At 41.6% G+C, this 11,280-nt stretch overlaps 1 protein-coding gene across 2 annotated transcripts; it reads right to left on the bottom strand.

The window, feature by feature from the left end:
• Positions 1-513: 513 nt before the first annotated feature.
• RPS24 (ribosomal protein S24) lies at positions 514-10,891 on the bottom strand. Of its 2 annotated transcripts, XM_048857718.2 has the most exons (7): positions 10,796-10,891; positions 9,293-9,358; positions 8,433-8,642; positions 7,791-7,901; positions 6,518-6,535; positions 1,642-1,665; positions 514-602 (listed from the first exon to the last, which is right to left on the bottom strand). In XM_048857718.2, the coding sequence occupies exons 1-5, from the start codon at positions 10,796-10,798 to the stop codon at positions 6,530-6,532; spliced, it is 396 nt and encodes a 131-aa protein (XP_048713675.1). In that variant the 5' UTR covers positions 10,799-10,891; the 3' UTR covers positions 514-602; positions 1,642-1,665; positions 6,518-6,529. The 2 variants fall into 2 exon arrangements, with proteins under 2 accessions (XP_048713675.1, XP_048713677.1); XM_048857720.2 differs by lacking the exon at positions 6,518-6,535 and having other exon boundaries at positions 10,796-10,890.
• Positions 10,892-11,280: the final 389 nt, after the last annotated feature.

Raw genomic sequence — 11,280 nt, 5'->3', positions numbered from 1 at the left:
CCATGAGGGGCAAGAATAGGTCATTATATGTCAATACAGTGATCTATACATTTATGCAAACACATTAAACTCGGACCTGAGTATAAACAAAAGAATACTTAAACACCTATTAATAAAGGCCAGCAACTGGCTAGTAGATTAATCTTGCTTGCAAAGTTCTAGCCCAGGAATTAAGTTTTACCACTTATCAAACACCTGAAAAGAGAGCTTGGTAAGTTTCACAGCTGTCAAAAGACCAGCTTTCAAAACATTTGAAGTATAAAAGACCACTTCATTAAGCATGTTGATCTAGTTCCTACTGTTTATGAATCAATAAAATATTTGGATGTGACTGTCTTGAAGTAAAAATACTGAGATGCTGAAACAATGCTTATACCAAAAGGGTTATTAATGCAGTGTAAACAATGCACCTGATCTGAACAATTCTGGATCTTTCAAATTCAGTTTATAAAATCTTTATTGTACATTTAAACCTGGGGGGGGGGGGGGGGGGGGAGAAGAAAGAACAAAGCATTTCAGTTTATATAGTTTATTTGACAAGCTTCTGATAGACCATCATCATCATCATCTTCTCTTGTTACCTTTGCAGGATAATTTAGTCTCTGTAAAAGGAGGGTGGAAAAAAGTCAGCCCTGTAATATCTTTGCAATGGAATGTAGTCAGCTTATTTTACATTGCAGGATAAGGGCCTTTAGAAAAGTAACAATTAGTCCTGTGCAGAAAAAGGCCACAGCAAGATCAGGGCTTCAGACACTATTCTTTAGAAATGCTATGAACAATTATTAAACCATAAGATGAGAAGCAACTGCTTTGTTAGCCAGCTAAGAAAGATTATCAGAATATTCAAGCCATATAAAGACCAAGGATAGCAGATGTCTTGTTTTAGTTAAATTCTGCTTTGTTTTAAATACATACTGCTCAGGCTGCTTTTAAAAAGTTGCTCCAGTAGCTATAGCAGAGGGTTGGGTTTGCTCGGCACCAGCTACCACAACAAAGCACATTCATTTAAGTAGCCTTGGTACTGAAATGAGAACAAACAGCAGGACTTAAAGTATGTTTGATGGCCTTTTAGTTAAGTCTCATCAGTCCACTTGAGAGACTTCTTGCTGGTATTAAGATAGAAATTGACTGCTTTATAATTGTAACTTCTATCAGTGAAACAAACATACTGCTTTGTAATTTGAGATACATTCTGATAAATATTTTTGTCATTTAAGCAGTAGTAAAAACACTCATCCCATTATATTAGTTATTAATGAAATGTAAAGGACAATTTTTGAGAAGTCACAATTTTTCTATTATGAGAGATTAAAAGAAATCTACATTTTCAGTGTTACTCTAAGCATTAGAGTCTTTGTTTATGGTAAGTTACATGATTTCCTTGTTATTTGGGTCTTCCACACAGCGGAGGTGTGGGTGAGGCCACAGGGAACATGTCCACAAAAACTGGCAGTTGATACCATATGCAAAAACAGAGTGTTCCCTTAAAATTAAAAAAAACTGTGTTAAAACTTACTTGTCCTGACTTTGAACATAAGGCCACAGCACGATAAAATGTTAAAGTCATTTCATTAAGATTAATTCTTAGAGAAAAGCCAAATCACCAGCATAGCAGAACGCCAAACATTTAAGAAGTTATACCTGTTATTTCCATTTGCCAGCTCACTGAAACAAGAAAACAGAAAGTCAGTAAATGCTTAAGAAAAAACAAAAACACCACCCACAAATTACAGTCATTATTACACATAGTCATGTTACCCTAGAAAATCCAACCTGTTTGGTGTGAGTGTGAGTGCTAATGGCACTGTTGGGTTTCATGCTTATTTTCAGTAACTTTCCTAAAAAGCCCATATAGCTAATCAAAGCCAAACTTGTCAAAGATACAATCAGATATAACTTTGAATACAAACAATCAAAGGGGAAAGGAGGTAACTAAAGTGTCCATTTTTACATGCTTTATTTCTTGAGTGCATCTGCACTTAAAAGCAAACACCAGGGTTTACATACCTGGTAGGATTAGGTATAGCAAAATAAGGTTACGGCAGGCTTAAAACCATGATCCTGCAAGCCCTCCACATTCAGAGCTACTGCAGTCAACTAGAGTGCCACATATAAAGGACTTACAAGACTTGTGTATTGCCACGGCCCAAATAACGTTTAATATTTATTTATTCCAATAGCAAACAATATGCTAGGTGCTGTCCATATATAAAAGCAGCTCCTATCATGGACAGCTAATAAGAATACAAGTAACAGAAATAAAAGGTGGAGTGTGTAAGAAAAAGGAATATCATAAAAGACTTTCAAAATTGTAATAGAAGAAATGGATCTTGGAGGGTTCTGCAGAAGGATAGTGGCTGCAAAAGAGTGGGACAAATTTCTTGGAGGGGGAAAGGAGAGTTACGGCTGAATGCCAACTCCTTAAAAAATAGTCAAAGGTGTGATGAGGCAGGGTGATAAGGCTTCTTACCAGAGTCTTCTGCACTTTATTAGTTACAAACATCAGGGGACCAATTTTCACAATTATAAACTGAGTATTTCCACACAGATGGCTAGTTAGGCCATTCATGTGCTTGAATGTGAGTGCTAATTTACATATGTTATGAAAATCAAGCTAATATCTTTAAACATAATGAAAGCTGTCAATGTAAAAAAAGCACTCAAATCAGATACAAGAGAGTGGTTAATGCAGTTTAACTATAAGGGTACCTTTTTGGTACCCAGAGATGGGGTAGATTTATGTGCCGTAAGGAGCAGTAAAAATAGTCATGTGACAATGCAAGGAAAGGCACATTGCTATTAAGATTTTAGATGTTCAGAGGTTATGTGTACAACTGTCAAGACACGAAAAGTGAGGAGTTAAATGACCATCAAGGGAAAGCAGGCTACGTTGTCAGTTACTTAGCTTTCTGCCTTAGTCACGTAGAAACAAGAGTAAGGCCATGTCTACATTAGCACTTATGTCAGCAAAACTTTTTTCACACCCTTGAGTAACGTAAGTTTTAGCAGCATAATTGCTTGTGTGTACACAAGCAATGTTGGCAGGAGATGCTTTCCCACCAACACAGCTACCGCCACTTGTTTAGCTGATTTTATGAAGTCAACAGGAGAGCTCTCTCCCATCAGCATAACACGGCTACACGAGCGATCTTACAGTACCACAGCTGTATTGGTACAGCTGTACAAGCTTATAGCAGTAAGTATAGACATGGTCTGAAAGACTTGAAGTGAAGATGGCACAGCCTTCCCCTAACTCCAGGCAACAGTTGCCATCCACATATAGATGCACCAGAGCCAACAGGATCAGCTGTAAGTTTACAATAGTGGATGCAACTTACCCCATTTTCAAGGGGTAAACTCCATATCTGCAAATGGCAGTTTTCCCTCGTGCAGCCACACCAGTGTCCGATCACCAAAGTCTGAAACCTAGACTATTTCCCAGTGTAAACAAGGCCTTACAATGGATGTATAAAGGTATAGCCCAAAAAAACAGACGCCCCAATTCAAACAACCAAAAGTGAGAGAAAGTGGTATGGTGTGAACCTTACGTTCACAACAAGAAGGGCTAACGAAAGTAATTCAATGTGTATATGATTTACTTCATATATAGTATATTTCAGATATACTTCACACACTTCAGACATGCATTTTCAAAATGGAAACGTAAAGTATATACAAAGGCAAAGAACGGATTTAGCAACAACTCTATTTCCATGCAAGTTAAGACTATTACAAGTGACGAGACTTACTCAGAAATAGAGTTTCCTTTAGTTACCAATGCACCTATAGTAATTAATGTTTCAATTACAGTGATTACTCCGCTCTGCTTTTTGTTCCTCCTAAGAACTCTGCAGCCAAATGAAGATGTGGACATCTACTTCTCTACCCAATGCTTCATTTCTTGTTATTCCTTCATCCATAAGCCTCCTCAAAAGAAGTTATACAGAAATATCACAACACTTCAGTTTTTCTAGGAGTTAATTTAAAAGATTTATGTCTGTCTATTTCAGGGGTGGGCAAACTTTTTGGCCCGAGGGCCACATCTGGGTATGGAAATTGTATGGCAGGCCATGAATGCTCACGAAATTGGGAGTTCAGGGTGTGGGAGGGGGCTCCGGACTGGGACAGGGGGGTTTAAAGGCTCCAGCTGAGGGTATGGGCTCTGGGGTTGGGATGCGGGGTTTGGGATGCAGGAGGGTGTTCTGGGCTGAGACTGAAGAGCTCAGAGGGCAGGAGGGGGATCAGGGCTAGGACAGGAGGTCAGGAGTGCAGGCTCCAGGCAGCGCTTACCTCAAGTAACTCCCGGTAGCAGTGGCATGTTCCCCCCCTCCCCCAGCTCCTACATGGAGGCACAGCCAGGCTGTTTTGCACACTGCCCCATCCTTAGGCACCTCCCCTGCAGCTCCCATTGGCGCGCAGTTCCTGGCCAATGGGAGCTGTGGGGGGAGTGCTTGGGGCAGGGGCAGCATGCAGTACCCCTTAGCCCCCCCTACGCATAGGAGCTGGAGGTGGGACATGCCACTGCTTTGGGAGCCATGCAGAGCCATGGCATGCGTGGAAGCAGGGCAAGTCTTGGACCCTGCTCCCCAGCAGGAGCTCTAGGGCCAGCTTAAAACGTCTGAAGGGCCAGATGGGGCCCCCATCTATTTAAATTATGTAAACTTTAAGTAATATAGTACACTTCAAACCGATCCCTTAATTGAGAAGTCATTACATTATTTGGAGTAGAGTGTATGCGTAACCACCGTGGGGCCTTGATCATGGCCTCTAGAGACACCATATTAATAAAAATTGGCCACGTGTTTTATAAGTTAGAAAGACTAATCCATGTGGACTAGGCTGTTAAATTAGTCAGACCTAGATCCTTTAAGTCAGGGGTGCCCAACCTACGGCCCACTAGAGCATTCTGTAAGGCCCAGGGCCTGCTTCAACACTATATACTAAAGGCAGATTCATTAGCATTTTGCCATCATGTTTATATATTCTTAATTTAATGATGTGTTCTTTACTTTTTCCCCCCATTTTCTATCATTCTGACATAGATTTTATGCACTAATCTCTTGGTTTTTAACTAGGAAATACTGTACCTAACCTGTTTGGCCCTCACAAGGCGGTGCTTAGGTTTGTGTGGCCCTCCTGTATAGCTTAGTGGTTTTGAGCATTGGCCTGCTAAACCCAGGGTTCTGAGTTCAATCCTTAAGGGGGCCATTTAGGGATCTGGGGCAAAAATTGGGGATTGGTCCTGCTTTGAGCAGGAGGTTGGACTAGATGGCCCTCTTGAGGTCCCTTCCAACCCTGATATTCTATGAATAAGGTTGATCACTGCGGTTAAATGATGCCCCCTAGCCAATTTTTAACACTGGTCAACCTCAAATGAGAATAAAATCAGTCAAGAGAACAATTACTTCATTTCAAGGATTATACACCACATCACAGAACTATTCAGACAGGTAGCATATCTGTCAAAAGAGTAGCATTAAACTATTTTATCCTCTACTTGTCCTACCTAGACTGAGATGCATTATAAGTAGGGCCCTGTGTAAATCATGAGGTTTGGGGGTTTTGAGGAAACTCATGAGGGTAAATGGCAAAGTAGAGACTTTCACAGAGCTTGCAGGGAATGAATTTAGTCAGCAAATTTGATCAATGAGTATACAACAAATACACTGATTAAGCTTGCAGATTCAATTCATTCCGCCCTTGAAACTAAGTTTGCACACAAAGTGGTGAAGTAATATCTTATTGGACCAACTTCTGTTGGTTAAAGACATGCTTTCAAACTACAAACCACTAAGAGCTCTTGTTAAATTGCCTTCATCTTTACTATTATGCAGTTAATATTTGCAGGGCTTCATCTTTATTAACCAGCATATTACAGTGTTTAAACAAAAAGAATGGCTTAAATCCAGAAAAGCATGGTGCATTTGTGGTAAGCACAAGTTACACATGCAGCTGTATTTTTTTAATCAATACACCGGACCCTTGCTAGAACACAGGATTTGGTATCCATACGCAATACCATGTTAAAATTAATTGTAATTAAAATAATTAAATTGGGGATCCATGGCCATGACCGCATTATATGCGAATTTGTGCTCTATAGACGCGCGTTCTAGCGAGGGTTCGTTGTATGCAGTTTTTAAAAAAACTGGGCCAATGTTTCTCTCTTCATGCCTCAATACATACTGTTGAGGCATTATCCTTCACCCCATTTATTGGTATTTCATAACAATATGCACAAGAGCTTGTCAAGATCCACTGGGTGTATTTGGATGAGCAGCGTCAGAAAACCAGATTTCACTTCTGCACCAGTTTTAAGTTAGCCACCCTCTGTTTCTGTAGCAGTATTTGGACTGTAGCAGAATACTATCTACTGAAGGGCAGAAATGAATTCAGGTTCAAAGTGAGAGCACAGGCATGCAAAGCAATACACAAGGTGTTTCTATTAAACACGTCTCAAGCATGTAAGTGATGCATAATTCATACAGCCACCACCACATCCATGCTCACTCAGTACCTGCTAGTCACTTCACTTCTGTTGAAGAATTCCAAGAAAGAAAGAAAGGTTAAAGTAAAGAAAGGTTACTAAGAGATTCAAGAAAGGATATTTGGTTATTTATAGCATTTTAGCAACTACAACTATTTACCAGAAAAATCAGCTTTTTCTATTACCCACCACCTTCACTCTACCTCCAAAACAGTGCAAAAATCAGATTTTACTGTTTTTAAGTATGCTTAGTATATTTTGCACCTCTCAAATCCCTTGAGTACCACTGATCTGTCTTTAAGCTTTCATTTCTACACTGTACCTCAGTTTTTCATTCTGCTTGAGAACATCCCAAGACCCCCTCCAACCTTCACATCAGGATGGCTTGCCCTCCCCTCTGAGGAATTGACACAGCTCCCACCAGAAGTTGAGCATCAGTAACTGACTAGGTAGAAGAGACCAGCAGTGCCAGATAAACATCCTACCTCCCCATAGCCTGCAGAGGTGGAGGGCACTGCCTCAAACACATGACTCCTAACTCTAAAGTTCCTTTGTGGGAGGGAGCATACTACAATACCAGCAGCCCACCAGGCTGGCTGGAGTTCTCTATCATGTTGGGGGGAATCTAATGAACAAAACTCAAGTCCGGGGAGAACTTAAAGTTTTATTGTCCATCATCGGAGTTATCTAGTAATTCAAGTGAGGTATCCATACGTTGATGGGAACAAAGTACAGTTTTTACAAGACTTAAAAAAGAAACAGAATACATACCACTTAAATCTTCACATTAAGCTACCTACCAAACAGCAACCAGGAGAGCAAAACTACATTAGAAACTCAGAGTTACAAACATCTTGGGAACGGAGGCTGTTCATTACTCTGAAATGTTCATAACTCTAAACAAAACATTAGGGCTGTTCTTCCAAAAGCTTGTAACTGAACATTGATTTAATGCAGTATTGAAACTTTACTATGCAGAAGAAAAAAACCTGCGCTTTCCTTTTTTTAAGTACTTCATGTTTAACACAGTATTTGGTGTGGGGGTTTTTTGGTCTCTGTTCCTGCCTGATTTCATACTTCTAGTTCAAAACGATGCGTGTGGTTGACTGGTCAGTTTGTAACACTGAGGTTCTACTGTAAACTACTGAGTTAAAACTACACAGGATCTCATAAGTTAACTTCTGTTATCCAGTAGGAAAGGTAAAAAAATTAAAGAAAATATTATTTTGTTGAGGAAGAAAACCGTCTAGCAAAGAAACTAAAATCCAGCATCTATGCTCTAGCCTGCAGGTTATCATCATACCTTCTTGCCAGCACCAACGTTTGCCTTGGCTGTGCCCCTGACTTTCTTCATTCTGTTCTTACGCTCCTTCCGCTGTTTTCTCGAAGTCTTCTTCTTTTCATACAAGCCATGCTAGTAGTAAGAGAATTATGCCCACAATTATTAAAGTGAACTCAATATCTAAAAAGTGTTTCTATATTAAATATTTCAAATGCTTTAATAACTAAAAGTATAATTACTAATGTAAGCCCTAAAAAGTTATTTAAAAGTTCTGTAGGCAACCGCTAATATAAAAGTGAGGCAACTTTATGTGCTGAAAGTGTAGAGAGGAAGTGGAGTATATTTTTAAGAACATATATACTACGCATGCTCATCCCATGATCTTGTGCCCCTTCCATTAACCATTACATTGTACTGCTAAAACCCACAGCTGATCATAAATCATTTCATCCTCCTTCATCTGCATTACAACAAAAAGCTTGTTTCCACGCTGTAAATTCATGAATATAGAGAAGGGATTTCTATTTATAGATCTCATTTTTGCACCAATAGTTTAACTTTGCTGCAATGTTTTAAGTTTTGGACCCTAACTATATGCAAGATGTCTTTTAGAACAAACAGCAACCTTCTTAGCACTGTAAAAACTGCAAGCAAGAAACTTACCCTGGCCAGTCTGTGCTTTGGTTCATTCTTCTTTGCATAGTCCAGGGAATCATAAATCATGCCAAAGCCTGTTGTCTTGCCACCACCAAAATGGGTTCTGAAGCCAAAGACGAAAATTACATCTGGCGTTGTTTTGTACATTTTTGCCAGCTTTTCCCTGATTTCAGTTTTGGGAACTGTGGCCTTTCCAGGATGAAGAACATCAATGACCTACAGATGCAAGTTTTTCCCGTTAGAAATATCCGTACTTTATAATAGTATAAAGATATTCCATACATAACGATGATATCTAAACAGCCTTATAACAGCTAATAAGGAAAATATCACTAGCCACACTTGGCATCTAAATTAACACACATCACAGCAACAACGGAGGCCAGCAGTTCCTATTTGATGTACATCTCACTATACAGAGACTCAAGCAAAAATTAAAGAGTCAAAGATCAAGTTAAAGCTACTATCATTGAAGAGTTCTCATAAGCTCTCCGCCCCTATTATTCTCCCCATATCACTCACAGTAGCTTTGGCTACATCTTCAGAAGTAAAGTAAAGCAAAGCAATTAGTGGGCAGTTTAGTATTTTCAAGTTTTAACAAGGATCATAGAGAATACTTACGTCCTATTCCCTAACTAGAATCTTCGTGCACATCTAATGGTCTAGCAAATCATTACAACAAATTAATTTAAATGGCAACCATAGACAGCTTACCCACTAGGAAGCAGTATCTAGAAGTCTTTTAGCTAGGGTCATTCTAAAGAGTAAAAGTTACAAGCTTTAAAAATTAAAAATACAGTAATATAAAACACATAACCCAACATAAGCAGATACAGAAAACCAAGGTAGTACCCAATATATCTTACCATCTGCTTACGCTGAAGCAGTCTATTAGTCATGAACTTCCTGGTTCTGATGGTCACCGTGTCATTCTATAAGATAATTCAGAAAAACAATTAATATGCATTTAAGTTCTTCCATGAGCTTTCACACCATCTACACAATTCCTCAAATAACTCATCAGCTGGTTTGCAAAAACTGATTAAAAACCTGGTCTGAAACTCATGGCAAGATGCTGCTACAATACAACCCCAACCTGTGCTAGGAGAGCTATTCCAAGGACGAAGAAAAAAAACTGTCATGATAATAGTTATGGAATTCATGCAGTTTGCAGCCCACAGAATAGAAGATTTTTTTATATAAATAAAGAATGAATGGATTCAGAACAATAGGGACTTTATTTCCTGTTACAGCTGTGGTCAAAAGTGGGAGGTGGGGATTGGTTTACATGGAAGTACATTCACCAAAGGGGGAAGCTTTGCATCAAGGACAAACACACACAACTGTCACACCATGGCCTGGTCAATCATGAAACTGTTTTTCAAAGCCTCTCTGATGCACAGTGCACCTCCGTGTGCTCTTCTAATTGCCCTGGTGTCTGGCTGCTCAAAATTGGTCACCAGGCAATTTGCCTCAATCTCACCCCACCATAAATGTCTCCTCCTTACTCTCATAGATATTATGTCCACTCGCTGTCCAACACTGAGCATCCACCAATATGCAATATTATTTGTCAAAAAATGGGAAACTGGACCTGGGTTATGGGGCACTAACTGGGATGCAAGTCATGTTTGTAACATGACCAGTTCAGATTTGACCCACCTGTAAATCAAGAATTTTTTGTACCAAAGTCTAATTTAAACCTCGTGTGTAAAGCGAATACAATCCCTAAATATGAAAGGAAAGTGCATCCACCAGTTACACGGCAACACTTGGCGTGAAGCCTGTGGACGAACATGCCTCGGCAGCAGAAGCTGGCTACTAACTCGTATGCTAGGGTGCAAAGGGAAACCATCACTTGCCTGAGCACACCCGGCCGCTGTAATTGTGCCCAGTTCCAGCCCCCGGGAAGCGCTGGGTTTGGGGCAGAGCCGCAGCGGAAGGCGAAATGGGACTGAATGCACGTGCAGGGGCGATGCGCAGAGCCCAGGGCGGCTCCAGCCGAGCTGCTAGCGGGCGGCTTGTCACATTCCCGCCCCCCCCCCCCCCCACGCGCACACACACACGCCGCGCCGGCCAGGCTGGGGAAAGCCCGCAACCGCGCCGGAAAGAGGCGAGCAGTGCGGGGAGCCAGAGCCCAGCGCTGCCCGGGGAGCTCAGGGAGCCGCATCCCAGAGGCCTGGGGGGGAAGGGAGGGGGCGCGGTGAAGAGGCCCCACCACTACCCTGACTCCCGCCCGGGCTCCCCAATGCCCGCGCAGGCGCCCCAGCCAATGGGCCCGGAGAGGCCACAGGGTCCCGCGAGCCCCGCGGCAGCAGGATGGCAGCGGCGCAAGGCGGATAGAAACGGGCCGCTCTGCGGACACTCACCATCTCGGCGGTTAGCTCTACTCCAAGGGAGCGAGGAAAGGAAGAAGGACCCCGCCGCAGCCAACCATATCCCGGCGCCCGGGGGCTTAGTGAGGGGGCGGAGCAGAACGCGAAGGCGCCCTATCAGAGCCCGAGTAAAAGTGCAGGAGAGAGGCGACCAGCCCAGCGCCTGACTGAAAATACACGGTTGGGGCATCCTGCTTGGCCGGACTTTGCCAACCTGGGGGCTGGAGAGGGAAGAAACTTAATCATTTATTCATTTATGTTGGATGCAGTGGTGATTATAAACAGGAAATTCTCGGAGTTTCCACGCCCCCCCCGCATTATATTATACATTCCCCATTAAAGTATTAGTTATTTCTTATTTAATTGTATTATGGTAGCACCAACAAGCCCCAGTCATGGACCAGGACCCCATCGTGCAGAGCACTGTACAAACACACACCAAAAAGATTGTCAAGTACAGGGAGGTAGGTGATGGAACC

The sequence above is a fragment of the Caretta caretta genome, chromosome 7 (assembly GCF_965140235.1).
Source record: "Caretta caretta isolate rCarCar2 chromosome 7, rCarCar1.hap1, whole genome shotgun sequence".
Classification (NCBI taxonomy): Eukaryota; Metazoa; Chordata; order Testudines; family Cheloniidae; genus Caretta; species Caretta caretta.
Note: the sequence above shows the minus strand (reverse complement) of the source record. Positions and strands in the feature narration are given on the sequence as shown.

Bases quoted from the DNA above. Each gene is read 5' to 3' on its own strand.
- RPS24 (XM_048857718.2), bottom strand. The intron at 8,643-9,292 runs GTAAGATATATT...TTGCATCTGTAG, and splicing joins TGCTTCAGCGTAAGCAGATG to GTCATTGATGTTCTTCATCC. The intron at 7,902-8,432 runs GTAAGTTTCTTG...TCTTACTACTAG, and splicing joins CAAAGCACAGACTGGCCAGG to CATGGCTTGTATGAAAAGAA.